This window comes from Crinia signifera, chromosome 9 (assembly GCF_055691185.1).
Source record: "Crinia signifera chromosome 9, ASM5569118v1, whole genome shotgun sequence".
Taxonomy (NCBI): domain Eukaryota; kingdom Metazoa; phylum Chordata; class Amphibia; order Anura; family Myobatrachidae; genus Crinia; species Crinia signifera.
Window position 1 is genome coordinate 14,087,595 of NC_139225.1, and position 18,572 is coordinate 14,106,166.

The 18,572-nt window shown below is 48.0% G+C and overlaps 1 protein-coding gene across 4 annotated transcripts in view; it reads right to left on the reverse strand.

Annotated features, from left to right (window-relative positions):
* Nucleotides 1-5,282: 5,282 nt before the first annotated feature.
* TAFAZZIN (tafazzin, phospholipid-lysophospholipid transacylase) overlaps nucleotides 5,283-18,572 on the reverse strand; it is a 46,015-nt gene continuing 32,725 nt past the window's right edge. For 2 of the 4 annotated variants that reach the window (XM_083161079.1, XM_083161080.1), the window contains exons 2-11: nucleotides 14,597-14,730; nucleotides 12,977-13,105; nucleotides 12,681-12,726; nucleotides 12,509-12,594; nucleotides 10,327-10,407; nucleotides 9,474-9,515; nucleotides 9,331-9,393; nucleotides 6,883-6,935; nucleotides 6,352-6,429; nucleotides 5,283-6,002 (exon numbers count right to left, since the gene is read on the reverse strand). In XM_083161079.1, coding sequence (XP_083017205.1) covers nucleotides 5,901-6,002; nucleotides 6,352-6,429; nucleotides 6,883-6,935; nucleotides 9,331-9,393; nucleotides 9,474-9,515; nucleotides 10,327-10,407; nucleotides 12,509-12,594; nucleotides 12,681-12,726; nucleotides 12,977-13,105; nucleotides 14,597-14,705 — 789 coding nt within the window. In that variant the 5' untranslated portion in view covers nucleotides 14,706-14,730 and the 3' untranslated portion in view covers nucleotides 5,283-5,900. Of the gene's footprint in view, nucleotides 6,003-6,351; nucleotides 6,430-6,882; nucleotides 6,936-9,330; nucleotides 9,394-9,473; nucleotides 9,516-10,326; nucleotides 10,408-12,508; nucleotides 12,595-12,680; nucleotides 12,727-12,976; nucleotides 13,106-14,596; nucleotides 14,731-18,572 lie in introns of those variants that run through there. The other 2 variants (XM_083161078.1, XM_083161077.1) reach the window with 2 other exon arrangements.

The following is an 18,572-nucleotide window of genomic DNA, read 5'->3' on the forward strand; positions in this document are numbered from 1 at the left end:
GTTCTCAACCTCGGTCCTCAAGGACCCCCAACAGTGCATGATTCCCATGTCACCTGGCAGGTGCACTTATTATGCACTAACTCATTTTGAAATATCACAGGTGGAGCTAATTATTTCACCTGTGATTCTGAGTGGAGACCTCGAAAACGTGCACTGTTGGGGGTCCTTGAGAACCGAGGTTTAGAACCACTGCCCTAGGGCACAGGTTATCAAACTCGGTCCTCAAGACCCGGTATCCGGACTATTTGTAGACAACAAGTAGATAGACCGCCATTAGGTCGACACCATTAGTTCGACAACTCAATAGGTCGACATGCTTTTAGGTCGACATACCATTAGGTCGACATGTCATTAGGTCGACATACCATTAGGTCGACATGTCATTAGGTCGACACTGCCATTAGGTCGACAGTCAAAAGGTCGACAGTCAAAAGGTCGACATGGTTTTTTTCATTGTTTTTTGAGCCGACATGTGCCGACAGGCGGTATTTCATGCCCTACTATCCACTAGGGCATGGTGGGAGAATAAAATAGTGTGCCCGAAGCATTGCGAGTGAAGCGAGGGGGCTGCGGTTCACTTCAAACTGTGTCCATGTCGACTGTGTCGACATTTCAGCCAAAAAACAGTGAAAAAACCATGTCGACCGTTTGACTGTCAACCTAATGGCGGTGTCGACCTAATGACATGTCGACCTAATGACATGTCGACCTAATGACATGTCGACCTAATGACACGTCGACCTAAAAGCATGTCGACCTATTGAGTTGTCGAACTAATGGTGTCGTCCTAATGGCTGTCTATCTACTTGTTGTCTACAAATGGTCCCACATCCCAGGACCCCACACACTGCATGTTTTGCAGGTCTCCTCACAGAATCAAGTGAAATAAGTAGCTCCACCTGTGGATCTTTTAAAATGTGTCAGTAATGAGTGCACCTGTCGGGTGACCTGAAAACCGTGACCTGTGTGGGGTCCTGAGGACTGAGTTTGAGAACCACTGCACTAGGGCAAAGTATGCATTCTGCGATACCCCGTCATCTCACCCAGCAGCTGCCCAGGGGAGGGATCACATTATGTATGGCCATCGGTGCCTTTGCCATCGATGGCAAAAGTGCAACTGGCCATCGATAGGGTAAAACTATGCAATGGGTGACCATCGATAGTTTTACATATCGATGGTCATCTATTATGTTTGAATTGCAACAATATTCGACATGGGCCATAAACCATCGATGATTTCAAATCATCAATGGTCGATGGCCATCCCCAGATCACATATGATAGTAAATTATCCTGGTAGATGTAGCCAAGGGCATCCAGTGAGTGGGGTCAGAAGAATGAGCAGGTATTGGTTTAAAACGCCTTTCGTTGGTCAGATTGCCAGCTTTGTCCTTGATAAAGCTGGCAATCTGACCAGTGAAACGCGTTGGTGCCACTGTGGACCAATACCTGCTCATTCATCTGCCTACCTGACCACACTCACTGGATGCACTTGGCTACATCTATCGGGAAAATTTGTTTGCAGTACTGGTTGAGGTTTAAGATTGGTCCTATTCACCACCATCCAGGGCCGATCCCTCCAGCGACACCCGGAACTTCTGCATGCCATTCTGGGGCTGCTAAATTGGATCAGTGCCATAGGCGAATCTAGAATTATGGTAATGGGTGGTGCCAGATCTAGACACAATAGCAGGGGGACCTTTGCGCGGCGTAGCCGCGTTGCAAAAAGGGGGTGTGGCCTCATGGGAAGGAGGTGTGGCATCACAAAAAGTGGTGTGGTATTACACTTTAGACCATACACAGTAATGCCCATTACACATTTTAGCAAACTCCGTAATACCCATTACACATAAAGCCACACACCGTAATGCCAATTACACATAAGGCCACACACCATAATGCCCATTACACATTGTGCCACACATCATGATGCTCATTACATACTATATATCAAACCGTAATGCCCATTATATATTTGCCACATAAGTGCTGCTTACCTACGTGCTCATTGCTAGGGAGTTCTTGCTTGATGGCACCATAGTACCCATTACACATGATGCCGCACACCATAGTACCCATTACACATGATGCCGCACACCATAGTACCCATTACACATGATGCTGCACACATAATGTCCCTTACACATGATGCTGCACACATAATGCCCCTTACACATTAAGCCACACATTACTACACTCATTTAAGAAATGGAAAAAAAAAACGGTTTAACCTCAATATCCCTGGACCCAATTAACCCATATGGATCCAGCCTGGTATCAGATTGAAGGCCCAGCGATTTGGGTTCGACGGAGATCAACCTCGAACTTCAGTGATGCCGAAGGGGGAACTGGCAGCCGTTGAACTGGGTGGGGGTCGGAATTAGCGGGTCCCATGTTATCCTATAGGGAAAAGTTCCAGCTTTGCCTGGCAGTATCTCCGGTTCCCAGGGGGCTAGAGACACGGGGCTGGGCTCGTTGGAAAGCCCCATCCCTCAGCTATAAAATGGCCTAATGGGTGGTCCAGTGCACCCCCGGACCACCCCCTAGATTCGCCTATGATCAGTGCAGGTTATATTAATTCATCTCGGGTCCTACCATCTTTGCACAGGTTCTGGAAATTGCCATTCTATTCCATTCTATTTAATTTAATATTGTTTATTAAAAATATTTTTATATTTGATTCACATGGCTGTTTATCATTGAGAGCGCTGCTTTATGATCGCACAGAACTGACTGATTGCACGGGTCTGACTAATCGGACTGATCGCACATTTTTGACTAATCGGACTGATTGCACGGATCGGACTGATCACATAGATTTGACTAATCGAACTGATCGCACAGATTGGAATAATCGCACGGATCTGACTGATCACACAGATTTAACTAATCGGACTGATAGCACGGATCTGACTGATCACACAGATTTGACTGATCGCACAGATCTGACTAATCGTACTGATCGCACGGATCGGATTGATCGCACGGATCTGACTGATCACTCAGATTTGACTAATCGGACTGATCGCACAGATTGGACTGATCCCTGCGATGCTTCTTCACACTCGGCGCCCAGTAGCTGGTCTATTTGCAATTTGTATTTTGAGCTAAATTATCGGACAACTTTGCTCACACGAATGATGGTAAATTATCCATGTGAATATGGAAAATCTACAGAATTTTGACACAATGGTCTATTGATTCGTACTTGTGTGCTCCACCTTGATCTTTATTCAGAAACGAGCAAATTTGGTCGATGATTAATTCCTGGTCAGGAATGGGACCTATACCAGCTCAGCAAGTTTCCCTAAATGTCTGCTATCCCCGGGCACCATTCCTGTGCATGTGATCTGTTGTCTTTATTTATTGACGATTAAATTACAAAATTCATTTCTACAGGATTCTGTTGTTAGTTATCTGCTGCTCTCAGTCTTCTTCTATAGTATTGGTGGCATTGGTAGCTAGTATCCTAATGGTGTTATTCCGTCTGTTAGTAATTATATCCCCCTTACCCCAAACTATCCTGAGAGTCAAAGAAAAGAGATATCAGCAATATTTTCCCTTTAGTAACTTGCACAGGTGAAGACCCAGTCCGGTCCCAGGTAATGCTGACCTCATAGTACGCAGCGAAGGATCATATCCATAATAAGGTCAGATTAACCCGCACACACGTATTCATTCATCACCCCAGACATAACGACTTTACAGCATGTGCTGATCTGCAGCATGTAACACAGTGTCACCGCCATACTCTGTGTATCCATCTGCCACCCCAGTAACCCCAACGTAATGACGTTACAGCATGTGCTGATCTGCAGCATTTAACACAGTGTCACCGCCATACTCTGTGTGTATCCGACCGCCACCCCAGTAACCCCAACGTAATGACGTTACAGCATGTGCTGATCTGCAGCATTTAACACAGTGTCACCGCCATACTCTGTGTATCCATCTGCCACCCCAGTAACCCCAACGTAATGACGTTACAGCATGTGCTGATCTGTAGCGTGTAACAAAGTGTCACCGCCATACTCTGTGTGTATCCGACCGCCACCCTAGTAACCCCAACGTAATGACGTTACAGCATGTGCTGATCTGTAGCGTGTAACAAAGTGTCACCGCCATACTCTGTGTGTATCCGACCGCCACCCCAGTAACCCCAACGTAATGACGTTACAGCATGTGCTGATCTGCAGCATTTAACACAGTGTCACCGCCATACTCTGTGTGTATCCGACTGCCACCCCAGTAACCCCAACGTAATGACGTTACAGCATGTGCTGATCTGTAACACAGTGTCACCGCCATACTCTGTGTATCCATCTGCCACCCCAGTCACCCTGACATAATGACACTACAGCATATGCTGATCTGTAGCGTGTAACAAAGTGTCACCCCCATACTCTGTGTGTATCCGACCGCCACCCCAGTAACCCCAACGTAATGACGTTACAGCATGTGCTGATCTGCAGCATGTAACACAGTGTTACCGCCATAATCTGTGTATCCATCTGCCACCCCAGTAACCCTGACACAATGACACTACAGCATGTAACACAGTGTCACCCCCATACTCTTTATGTATCCATCCACCACCCCAGGCACCTCAGTAACCCTGACGTAATGACACTACAGCATGTGCTGATCTGCAGCATGTAACACAGTGTCACCGCCATACTCTGTGTATCCATCTGCCACCCCAGTCACCCTGACATAATGACGCTACAGCATGTGCTGATCTGTAGCGTGTAACAAAGTGTCACCCCCATACTCTGTGTGTATCCGACCGCCACCCCAGTAACCCTGACATAATAACGTTACAGCATGTGCTGATCTGCAGCATGTAACACAGTGTTACCGCCATAATCTGTGTATCCATCTGCCACCCCAGTAACCCTGACACAATGACGCTACAGCATGTAACACAGTGTAACCCCCAAACTCTGTGTATCCATCCGTCACCCCAGGCGCCTCAGTCACCCTGACATAATGACGCTACAGCATGTGCTGATCTGCAGCATGTAACAGTGTCACGACACATACTCTCTGTGTATCCATCCGCGACCCCAGTAACCCGATAACAATGACGCTACAGCATGTAACACAGTGTCACCCCATACTCTGTGTATCCATCCGCCACCCCAGTAACCCCAATACAATGACGCTACAGCATGTAACACAGTGTCACCCCATACTCTGTGTATCCATCCGCCACCCCAGGCGCCTCAGTCACCCTGTCGTAATGACCCTACAGTGTGTATTACAATCGTCGCAACACTGCATAGGAAAAAAGTCTATCTTTATTGTAAAGACAGTTGCAAAAAATCATCAGTATAAAACATTCAGTGATAGGATAAAAATAATATTAGTCTGCCCACAAAACAAATAAGGGGTAATGCCCAAAACAGACGTCTGACCCATGTCATTACTATAAATAAAAACCGTCTCGGGCTGGAATGAGCAGAGCGCTTTGTGGAGACCTCTGCCAGCCCTTAACTGGATAATGGAGACTTGATTCAGCATCATTACAATCAAATCCAGATTAAAACCAATGGTGAGTGGAGAGAGCAGCAGGAGTCCACTGTACAGGACACTGGAGTGTGGTTTCCTGGCTATTTCTGAGTGTCCTGGTGAGCGGAGGGAGCAGCAGGAGTCCCCTGTACAGGACACTGGAGTGTGGTTTCCTGGCTATTACAGAGAGTCCTGGTGAGCGGAGAGAGCAGCAGGAGTCCCCTGTACAGGTCACACTCTCTCTCTCTCTCTCTCATTTAGCAGCAGACTGTGGCACATGCACCCAGGTATATGCAGGAGTTCATGTACCAGGATTGAAGGCTTCTGGTGTGTGTGTGGACGAATGTTGGCATCAGTGGGTCTATAATGCGGATACCACCTGCCAGGTGTCATCTCTGCTCCTGGAAAGACTGGTGCAAACTCTCCGCCTGAGACTTCAGCTTGTGGAACTCTTCCTGGACATAGTCCGTGACTACTTTCCTCATCTCCACCTGCAGGGACAAAATCATATGATGACATATTGGCGGCCCATGAGTAACAGCACCCCAACCCCACCTCAGGACACACAGACACCCCCCCCCCCCCCCCCCCCCCAGGCAGAAGGGTGGAAGAGAAGAGCGAAGGGGAAATATTTAACAGATGAGCCAGGAATAGATCAAAAAGTTACAAAAACTCTACACAAACAGCGAGGGTGGCAGATGATGTGGGTGTGGCAGATGTTGTGGGTGTGCACTTTGCAGCATACCGGTTACTCTGTAAGACTTTGACTACAGATGAGTAACACTCTAGGAGGCTCATTAGGCAATAAACAAATGCCGGTAATGGACAATACAGTCTTACCGGTGTCCTGTCCTCGGCCCTCAGCTTCTCCACCACCGAGGCAACAGTGAACGGTCTCCCCACCAGCACAGTGACCTTCTGCAGACAGAGAGAGACAGAGAAAAAATACATCATTCAGAGGTCTCCCCACCAGAACAGTGACCCTCTCGGGGAGGGAGGGAGGGAGAGCGAGGGGCAGAAAGAGAGTGGGGGAAAAGAGAGAGACTGAGTGAGGGAGAGAGCGAGAGACATCAGTGATGTCTCCCTTCCAGCACGGTGGCGAGAGAGAGCGCGAGAAATAAAAAGTCCATGAAAACACTGGTGCAGACAATCCTTCTATCTCAGTGGTCTCTTCTTGTTCTTTAACAAAAGTTGTACTTGAAGAGGATAACCATATAAGAAGCAATACCCAATGCGTTTTGTCTCACAATAGACTTCATCAGGGGTTAGACCTTAAAAAGGGGTTATCAATACAGCCTTGACTTTAAGGCTATTCAAAAACAGTAGTAAGAAGGAACCCTTTATAGGAGGTCTCCTAGTGCTTTTACTCACCTGTCCCCAGCGGGGAACATAGGGGGGGTCATTTGGAAGCACGTCATTCATTCCTGTATAAGAAAAGTAGAATTACCACCTACTTGAGGTTACATATAGCCTACAGGTGGCCATATTACTCAGGGCTGAGGTAACGTTCCTACACGAGGTTACATACAGCCTACAGGTGGCCATATTACTCAGGGCGGAGATAACGTTCCTACACGAGGTTACATACAGCCTACAGGTGGCCATATTTCTCAGGGCTGAGGTAATGTTCCTACACGAGGTTACATATAGCCTACAGGTGGCCATATTACTCAGGGCTGAGATAACGTTCCTACACGAGGTTACATACAGCCTACAGGTGGCCATATTACTCAGGGCTGAGGTAATGTTCCTACACGAGGTTACATATAGCCTACAGGTGGCCATATTACTCAGGGCTGAGATAACGTTCCAACACGAGGTTACATATAGCCTACAGGTGGCCATATTACTCAGGGCTGAGATAACGTTCCTACACGAGGTTACATATAGCCTACAGGTGGCCATATTACTCAGGGCTGAGATAACGTTCCTACACGAGGTTACATATAGCCTACAGGTGGCCATATTACTCAGGGCTGAGGTAACGTTCCTACACGAGGTTACATATAGCCTACAGGTGGCCATATTACTCAGGCCTGAGATAACGTTCCTACACGAGGTTACATATAGCCTACAGGTGGCCATATTACTCAGGGCTGAGGTAACGTTCCTACACGAGGTTACATATAGCCTACAGGTGGTCATATTACTCAGGGCTGAAGTAACGTTCCTACACGAGGTTACATATAGCCTACAGGTGGCCATATTACTCAGGGCTGAGATAACGTTCCTACACGAGGTTACATACAGCCTACAGGTGGCCATATTACTCAGGGCTGAGGTAATGTTCCTACACGAGGTTACATATAGCCTACAGGTGGCCATATTACTCAGGGCTGAGATAACGTTCCTACACGAGGTTACATACAGCCTACAGGTGGCCATATTACTCAGGGCTGAGATAACGTTCCTACACGAGGTTACATACAGCCTACAGGTGGCCATATTACTCAGGGCTGAGATAACGTTCCTACACGAGGTTACATATAGCCTACAGGTGGCCATATTACTCAGGGCTGAGGTAACATTCCTACACGAGGTTACATACAGCCTACAGGTGGCCATATTACTCAGGGCTGAGGTAACGTTCCCACAAGAGGTTACATATAACCTACAGGTGGCCATATTACTCAGGGCTGAGGTAACGTTCCCACACGAGGTTACATACAGCCTACAGGTGGCCATATTACTCAGGGCTGAGGTAATGTTCCTACACGAGGTTACATATAGCCTACAGGTGGCCATATTACTCAGGGCTGAGATAACGTTCCTACACGAGGTTACATATAGCCTACAGGTGGCCATATTACTCAGGGCTGAGATAACGTTCCTACACGAGGTTACATACAGCCTACAGGTGGCCATATTACTCAGGGCTGAGATAACGTTCCTACACGAGGTTACATATAGCCTACAGGTGGCCATATTACTCAGGGCTGAGGTAACATTCCTACACGAGGTTACATACAGCCTACAGGTGGCCATATTACTCAGGGCTGAGGTAACGTTCCCACAAGAGGTTACATATAACCTACAGGTGGCCATATTACTCAGGGCTGAGGTAACGTTCCCACACGAGGTTACATATAGCCTACAGGTGGCCATATTACTCAGGGCTGAGGTAACGTTCCCACACGAGGTTACATATAGCCTACAGGTGGCCATATTACTCAGGGCTGAGGTAACGTTCCTACACGAGGTTACATATAGCCTACAGGTGGCCATATTACTCAGGGCTGAGATAACGTTCCTACAAGAGGTTACATATAGCCTACAGGTGGCCATATTACTCAGGGCTGAGGTAACGTTCCTACACGAGGTTACATACAGCCTACAGGTGGCCATATTACTCAGGGCTGAGGTAACATTCCTACACGAGGTTACATATAGCCTACAGGTGGCCATATTACTCAGGGCTGAGGATTCCATAGCATGGCAGTCCCGCCAGATTACAAGACGGTCCTTATGGGATATATTTAGATATGACAGCTACTGGAGGTTATGTGGGGGTTCTGGAATATGATTAAGCTCGGTAAACTGCAGGTGGGGCAGATGTAAAAGGTGCAGAGAGAGTTACATTTGGGTGGGGTTTGTTCAAACCGGAATCTAACTTGCAGTGTAAGAATAAAGCAGCCAGTATTTACTCTGCACAGAAACAAAATAACTCACCCAAATGTAACACATTACATGCACATGTTTTTGTCCAAGCATGGTTCTGCTTTTGCAAACCAACCAGAATCACCTCCAGTGTGTAGTAGCTTCAATAAGCATAAGCACTCTAGTACATTACATGAGTGGTAAGTGTGAGTGAGCACTCACCCACATGCCAGAGAGGAAGGATGATGGGATTCCGGGTGCACTCCGATATTAAGCGTCCAATGCCTAGAGAGAAAGTCGGGTGTAAGACTGTATTGAGTTTTTATCACACAGTCACATTTAGCAGACACCCCGCCAGCACTCACCCCACTTCAACCTCACAAAGTCTTGGGTCATGTTAACTTTTCCTAAGGAGAAACAAGAGAGTTGTATAAGACCACGACTGTCATTTACTTACCGCATGTAATAAAAACATATATCCACCCATAAGCTGGAGATGGGCCTCAGAACAGGACTTGTTGTCCTGAAGAACCAAGATTAAGGATCTTTAGAGGACCAGTGTTGGGAAACAATGTATCAGTGACATCAGCTTCAGGAAACACATGTCTATGATGCTGCAGAGCACCCTGGGAAATGCTACGGTCCAGGAAAGGATGAGTGCCAGTTGGCTGAGACTGAATCCCGGTAAAAAACAGAGGTCCTTATGATTGGACCTCAACATCAAAAAAAGGACAAGAATGCAGCACAGCCACCCAACTGGACTGACAATTGGCGGTACAGGATTACAGAACTATGATCATGTGCGGAATCTTGGCGTGGCGCTGGATGGTGGCTTGACATTTAAACATCGGATATCAGCCACAATCAAATCCTCATTCTTCCATCTGAGGAACATAGCGAGAATCAAACACTTAATCCCATCTGAAGATCTGCTTATTAGCTGCGCTTTTAGCCATGCCGCTCCGACTTGATGGAACTCACTTCACCGCACAGTTCGAGAGGCCCCCACTCTACAATGCTTCAAAAACAGACAAGACTTTCCTGTTTTCTCAAGCGTTTCCTTCATTCCCTTAAGTATTGTTTATGAAAAGCTTTTCTGTACTTCGTTGTTCCTGTACTGTATTACATTCATTCTGTTAAGCGCCTTGAGTTATTGAAGAAAGAGTCCTATACAAATAAAATAATTATTATTACTGTACGATGTATTAGTGAGATCACCTTCAGGAAACACGTGCACCCATTCTCCATCGTTCAGCTTCTCCAAGACAAAGTCCATGCCTTTCTGATACACTCCGTCCCCTAGACACAGAGAGAGACCTTCAACGACTTATCCAAATATTACTCAATCCTATAACATACTGAGAAATCCCATCCTAAATAGCCTAAAGGGTGATCAGAAGTATTTTTCTATATTGGAATTGTCAATCTTATAGGTGGACGGATTGTGTATGAACAGTTCAGTATTTGTACAAATACTGGATTGTTCCTGACGATGAGTACTCACCACGACACACAGGTGTATATTACTGAGCGCCCCTCCCCTGAGGATGAGTCAGTGGCCAGTACTCACAACACACAGGTGTATATTACTGAGCGCCCCTCCCCTGAGGATGAGTCGGAGGCCAGTACTCACCACGACACACAGGTGTATATTACGGAGCGCCCCTCCCCTGAGGATAAGTCAGTGGCCGGTACTCACCACTACACACAGGCGTGTATTACTGAGCACCCCTCCCCTGAGGATGAGTTGGTGACGAGTACTCACCACTACACACAGGCGTGTATTACTGAGCACCCTTCCCCTGAGGATGAGTCTGTAGCCGGTACTCAGCACGACACACAGGTGTATATTACTGAGCTCCCCTCCCCTGAGGATGAGTCGGAGGCCAGTACTCACCACGACACACAGGTGTATATTACTGAGCGCCCCTCCCCTGAGGATGAGTCGGAGGCCAGTACTCACCACGACACACAGGTGTATATTACGGAGCGCCCCTCCCCTGAGGATAAGTCAGAGGCCGGTACTCACCACTACACACAGGCGTGTATTACTGAGCACCCCTCCCCTGAGGATGAGTTGGTGACGAGTACTCACCACTACACACAGGCGTGTATTACTGAGCACCCTTCCCCTGAGGATGAGTTGGTGACGAGTACTCACCATGACACACAGGTGTATATTACTGAGCTCCCCTCCCCTGAGGATGAGTCAGTGGTCGGTACTCACCACGACACACAGGTGTATATAACTGAGCGCCCCTCCCCTGAGGATGAGTCGGAGGCCGGTACTCACCACTACACACAGGTGTATATTACTGAGCGCCCCTCCCCTGAGGATAAGTCAGAGGCCAGTACTCACCACGACACACAGGTGTATATTACTGAGCGCCCCTCCCCTGAGGATAAGTCAGAGGCCGGTACTCACCACGACACACAGGTGTATATTACTGAGCGCCCCTCCCCTGAGATAAGTCAGTGGCCGGTACTCACCACTACACACAGGCGTGTATTACTGAGCGCCCCTCCCCTGAGGATGAGTCTGTAGCCGGTACTCAGCACGACACACAGGTGTATATTACTGAGCACCCCTCCCCTGAGGATGAGTCAGTGGCCGGTACTCACCACGACACACAGGCGTGTATTACTGAGTGCCCCTCCCCTGAGGATGAGTCGGAGGCCAGTACTCACCACGACACACAGGTGTATATTACTGAGCGCCCCTCCCCTGAGGATGAGTCGGAGGCCGGTACTCACCACGACACACAGGTGTATATTACTGAGCGCCCCTCCCCTGAGGATGAGTCGGAGGCCGGTACTCACCACGACACACAGGTGTATATTACTGAGCGCCCCTCCCCTGAGGATGAGTCAGAGGCCGGTACTCACCACTACACACAGGCGTGTATTACTGAGTGCCCCTCCCCTGAGGATAAGTCAGAGGCCGGTACTCACCACGACACACAGGTGTATATTACTGAGCGCCCCTCCCCTGAGGATGAGTCAGTGGCAGGTACTCACCACTACACACAGGTGTATATTACTGAGTGCCCCTCCCCTGAGGATAAGTCAGAGGCCGGTACTCCACCACAACACAAGGGTGTATATTACTGAGCGCCCCTCCCCTGAGGATGAGTCAGTGGCCGGTACTCACCACTACACACAGGTGTATATTACTGAGTGCCCCTCCCCTGAGGATAAGTCAGAGGCCGGTACTCCACCACAACACAAGGGTGTATATTACTGAGCGCCCCTCCCCTGAGGATGAGTCGGATGCCAGTACTCACCACGACACACAGGTGTGTATTACTGAGCGCCCCTCCCCTGAGGATAAGTCAGAGGCCAGTACTCACAACACACAGGCGTATATATTACTGAGCACGAGTCAGTGGCCGGTACTCACCACGACACACAGGTATACACTTCCCCATACTGAAGAACCAAGAGTAAAACTCTTGTGTAAAGCAGATGTCAGCAGCTGTCGGGGTCCTAAGGGAAAGACAGACATTGCTCAGGAGACAGCACAGCATGGATGGTATACGTAACCCTTTCACACCCAGTTAGGGACTACTCACCACCTCATTTTGCGCAAATTCCACAAGTGCCGGAGTTTCAGGATCCCTGTAAGATAGGAATGGACCAGGGGGAGGAAGGTGAGGGGAAGCTGAAATTACTTTGTATATAGAACACAAACTGTCGGTTCTGGTGATTACTGTGGTGGTTAATCATCACAGATCACTTACTGAAGACTCACGCTGCCTCCTCACATAATAGGGCTCAGCCCTTTCTAGAGCAGTAATCACTCAGCGTCAGGTATTCCAGGCTTGTGCCAACACATAGGATGTGGTAGGAGAGACACAAGGGTGCTTACCCCATAAGTGAGGGTCATCCATGCAGGACTGGTGGTTGGAGATGGTGATCAGAGGTGTGTCCGACTCACGTTTCTCAATCAGCTCATATAAAATCTCTTTGTTGTGCACACTCAGATTGTTCATGTACTCTGCAATAACAGGAGGCCATTATCCTACAGATGCTACGTGGTGACACAGGGCTGACAGCAGAGAGGCCTGCACACACACACACACACACGTGGTGACATAGGCTGGCAGCGGATAGGCGTGCGTGCGCACACACACACACAGGGCATTATCCTACAGACACTACATGGTGACACATGCTGGCAGCAGAGAGGCCTGCACACACACACACACACACACTCACACGTGGTGACATGCTGGCAGCGGATAGGCGTGAGTACACACACACGGCATTATCCTACAGACGCTACATGGTGACACATGCTGGCAGCAGAGAGGCCTGCACGCACACACACACACGTGGTGACACAAGCTGGCAGTGGATAGGCCTGCGTGCACACACACACACACACACACAGGAGGCCTGGACACACACACACGGGAGGCCTGGACACACGCACGGACACACACATGGGAGGCATGGACACACACACACGGGAGGCCTGGATATACAATAATTTCTTTGTTTTAGTAAGGTAAATAAAATAACAGAAGTACAAAATGAAAAGAATGGAAATAAGTTTAAATGAAAGTGATTATTGTGCTGTTTCCAAGGGAAAACCATCAGCAGAGAACAACCTACAACAAACAGCCCCATCTCTGACAAACAAAATATTGGAGACTGTGGGTGAGATTTAATAGCATGAGAGATTCAGAAAATGAGAGATTTGGTAATAAATCTCCATTTTTTTAAAGCGGCAATCATTTACACTTCAAAATCAAACTGGTTACATTTCACCCCATGAGTCTCCCATTACACAGAAAATAATGCACACACAAAACAAAAAAAAAGTGTCCTTTAACCCAGACACGAAGCCTCATCTCCAGTCCCCAAGGACCCCCAACAGGCCATGTTTTTGTGCGGGTCCTTAATCATGAAGAGGAGAGCTATTTCATTTGGTCAGCAATGAATAGCACAGAACTCCTGAAAACATGACCTGTTATAGGAGCACTTGGGGGTTGAGGATGAGAATTGTGGGCTTAGCCATCTCCTGCATAAATTAGGGATAGATGGAGAACAGCAAATGGGAGAGAGACCCAAACCTGAGACTTATTCGGTAAAACATTTTCCTAATGCAGGTATTGATTGAAAATAAGAAATCAGACCATAATCTGCCAATGGAGGAACAAGGCATGAACCTTCTGTGTGATGTATTGGGGCCAAGGCAGAGCTGAATGTACGCCGGGCGATACGGAGACATATGCACATCTGCACTTCTGGCTGGAGGGGTAACAGGACATGTAGGGAGAGTCAGCGCACAGTTGTGGGTACCAGTAGATTGATAATTAGCACCAGGGATAGGGCTGATAATGATGACAGCTATTAGGATACCGAAGGGTCAGGACAGATGCGCACAACGCTTGTTCCGCGCAGGAGAAAGCGGCGCCTTCTATCACACAACCCTGCAGTGGCCCGTATCTGTGTAGCAAAGATACAGCCCATAAATACTTACTGGTCCACACCCAGCTGTACGTGCCAACAAGGCCAGTGATCACGGTACTGGTAATATGTCTGAATAGGTAGGACTTGGCAGGGAACGGCCAGTTCACCATAAGGGGCATCTTCCCAACATAGGCTAGCGGCTACCTGAAATACAAATATACATGTTATAGTGATGCTCATTATCATGTACACATAGGAATAACTCTGTAGCCTAAAACTTATATCTGAATGAATAATATCTATTACATATCTAGTAAGGCAAGTACAGGGTAACATAATAATTAAGGTTGAAAAAAAGACGTTAGTGTCCATCGAGTTCAGCCCAGTGTTGCAAGTAAGGGGGTACGGTGTGGTACGGAGTACCTGTAAGAAATATGTTGCAGGTACGCAGTACCACTTACCCCTGATCCACTGTCATTTCTATTTTCATTTTAAGTCTAAATATAATGCATCCGCAGCCCGCCCACCCAGCGTTATGATTGGTTCTGTATGCAGCTACCGGCTACTGCTGATTTAGCCTGTCACACTGACAGGCATCAGCAGAGCCGACAGCATGAAGAGCAGGCTCCACTATTGTAAGCACAAGCTGCCCGGCTCTCCCCCAAGCAAGAGCCAACCCACCCCCAGTCATTCCCAGTTTCTCATTCCCCTGTCTCCTGTGTCCACGCCTCTATTGTCATTTAGTCACTCCTCTAGCTTTGTGTGACCACGCCCCCTGATGACACATGACCATGCCCATTTTTGGTGGAGGCTATCAGTACCACCAAGAAAAAAATTCTACTTGCACCACTGGTTCAGCCTACTGTATCTGACTTATAACTTCTGACTGGAGTAAGTCATATCTATAGGATTCCCTTAGTGGACAAAAATATATTCAGTTTTGATTTAAATTCATTAACAGTAGTTGCTGTAACCACCCCCACCGGCAATGAGTTCCAGAATGTTACTGCTCTAATGGTGAAGAATCCTCTTCTTACATCAGTACGGAATTTATTTTCCTCGAGCCTCAGTACATGCCCGCGTGTCCTAAGTATAGGCTTGTTAGAGACCAATCATCTCCCAGTTCCATATGATTCCCAATCCTGTATGTGAACATACTAATCATATCACCTCTCAACCTCCGTTTCTCCAGTGATAACATATTCAGCCTGGTTAACCTATCTTTGTAGTCTAGTGATTGGAGACCTTTTACTAGCTTAGTCGCCCTTCTCTGTACCTGTTCCAATTCATTTATGTCCTTTTTAAGGTGCGGTGCCCAGAACTGAACACAGTATTCCAAGTGTGGTCTCACCAATGCCTTGTAAAGAGGCACTATCACATTGGCATCCCTTGAATCCATACTCCTTTTAATGCAAGCCAGTGTCCGGTTTGCTTTTGCTGCTGCACTTGAGCAGTGTACACTATTACCCAATTTGTCATCTATGACCCCCTAGTCCTCTACAGCAGGATTCCCTATATTAACTCCATTAAGTAGCTTGTTCATTTTTGTAGTGTTAAGTAGCTTGTTCATTTTTGTAGTGTATCCACATCCTCTCCAGAGTTAATTTCCTTACTCAACTTCGCGTCATCTGAATATATTGCAATCTTATTCACTATGTCACTACTAATATCATTAATGAATAGATTAAACAAGGTGGGTCCCAATTTTGAACCTTGTGGGACTCCACTTTGGACCTTACCCCAGCTGGAATATATGCCATTTACCACCACTCTCTGTCCCCAATTGTGCAACCAGTTTTAATACAAATTAAAATTGTATTCCCTAACCCTAAATTACCTAGTCATATTAATAACCTTTTATGAGGCAGCACGGTGTCAAAAGCTTTAGTGAAATCAAGAAGTATTACATAAACAGATTTCCGAGTCCACCCCCTACTGACTTCCTCATAGAAGCTAATTAAATTAGTCTGAGCCTTACTTATTACCTTCTGCTGTTCTAAGATATTTTGATTACTATCTCTTATTATTCCTTCTAATATTTTCCCCACAATGGATGTAAGGCTGACCGGTCTATAATTTTCAGGGTTAGTTTTGCTACCTGGTACTACGTTAGCTATGCGCCAGTCCCTTGGTACTGTCCCCGAGTTGATTGATTCCTTGAATATCAGATATAATGGTAGCGCTATTTAAGTTCTGTAATCTATTTTTTACTATTTCCTCACTCAAACATACAGGTTGGGAGCAATCAAGAGCCGAGCATTTAATCTGTGGGAGATCCTCTGAAGCTGGGGTAACCAACTCCAGTCCTCGAGAGCAACCAACAGTTAATGTTTTCCAGATCTCCTCACAGAATCACAAGTGAAGTAATTAGCTCCACCTGTGGATCTTTTAAAATGGGTCAGTCAGTAATGAGTGCACCTGTGCAGCAGCTGGGTTGTCTGGAAAATGTGAACTTATAGCTCTCGAGGACTGGAGTTGGCTACTACTGCTCTGAAGATTCTTCCCTTGTAAATACCAAAGCAAAAATGCATTGAATAATTCCGCTTTCTTTTTTCGTGGGACAATATTTTCCTTCCTTAACCGTTTCCCATTTATATAACTATATATAGAATTTTTGGGATTAGATTTGCTATCTGCGGCTATTTTACATTCAGTACGTTACATTTTACGTTTATGGTAGCGCTTCTATGTCAGAGGCCGGGTACAGCCAATCAGCAAAGCAAGGGTCAGAATTAAGTGCCCTCCCCCATGCACTGGGTACTACACGGGCTCTGACAGGGATTACATATAGAAGTGGATATAGAGACACAGGGGGGCGTATATGGAAAGAGGACACAGGGGGGGGGGTATATGGAAAGAGGACACAGGGGGGGGCGTACATGGAAAGAGGACACAGGGGGGGGGGGTACATGGAAAGAGGACACAGGGGGGGGGGGCGTACATGGAAAGAGGACACAGCGGGGGGCGTATATGGAAAGAGGACACAGCGGGGGGCGTATATGGAAAGATGACACCGGGGGGGCGTATATGGAAAGAGGACACAGGGGGGGGCGTATATGGAAAGAGGACACAGGGGGGGGGGCGTATATGGAAAGAGGACACAGGGGGTCGTATATGGAAAGAGGACACAGGGGGGCGTATATGGAAAGAGGATACAGGGGGCGTGCATAGGAGGAGGACACATACGAGGTACATAAGAGGAGGACACAGGGGGCGTACCTAGGAGGAGGACACGGGGGGCGTACCTAGGAGGAGGACACGGGGGGCGTACCTAGGAGGAGGACACGGGGGGCGTACCTAGGAGGAGGACACGGGGGGCGTACCTAGGAGGAGGATACGGGGGGCGTACCTAGGAGGAGGACACGGGGGGCGTACCTAGGAGGAGGACACGGGGGGGCGTACCTAGGAGGAGGACACGGGGGGCGTACCTAGGAGGAGGACACGGGGGGCGTACCTAGGAGGAGGACACGGGGGGCGTACCTAGGAGGTGGACACGGGGGGCGTACCTAGGAGGTGGACACGGGGGGCGTACCTAGGAGGTGGACACGGGGGGCGTACCTAGGAGTGGGACACGGGGGGCGTACCTAGGAGTGGGACACGGGGGGCGTACCTAGGAGGGGGACACGGGGGGCGTACCTAGGAGGAGGACACGGGGGGCGTACCTAGGAGGAGGACACGGGGGGCGTACATAGGACGAGGACACGGGGAGACGTACATAGGACGAGGACACGGGGGCGTACATAGGACGAGGACACGGGGGCGTACATAGGACGAGGACACGGGGGCGTACATAGGAGGAGGACACAAAGGACGTACATAGGAGGACACAAAGGACGTACATAGGAGGAGGACACAAAGGACGTACATAGGAGGAGGACACAAAGGACGTACATAGGAGGAGGACACGGCAGGCGTACATAGGAGGAGGACATAGGGGGCGTACATAAGAGGACACAGGGGGCGTACATAGGAGGAAGACACAAAGGACGTACATAGGAGGAGGACACAAAGGACGTACATAGGAGGAGGACACGGCAGGCGTACAT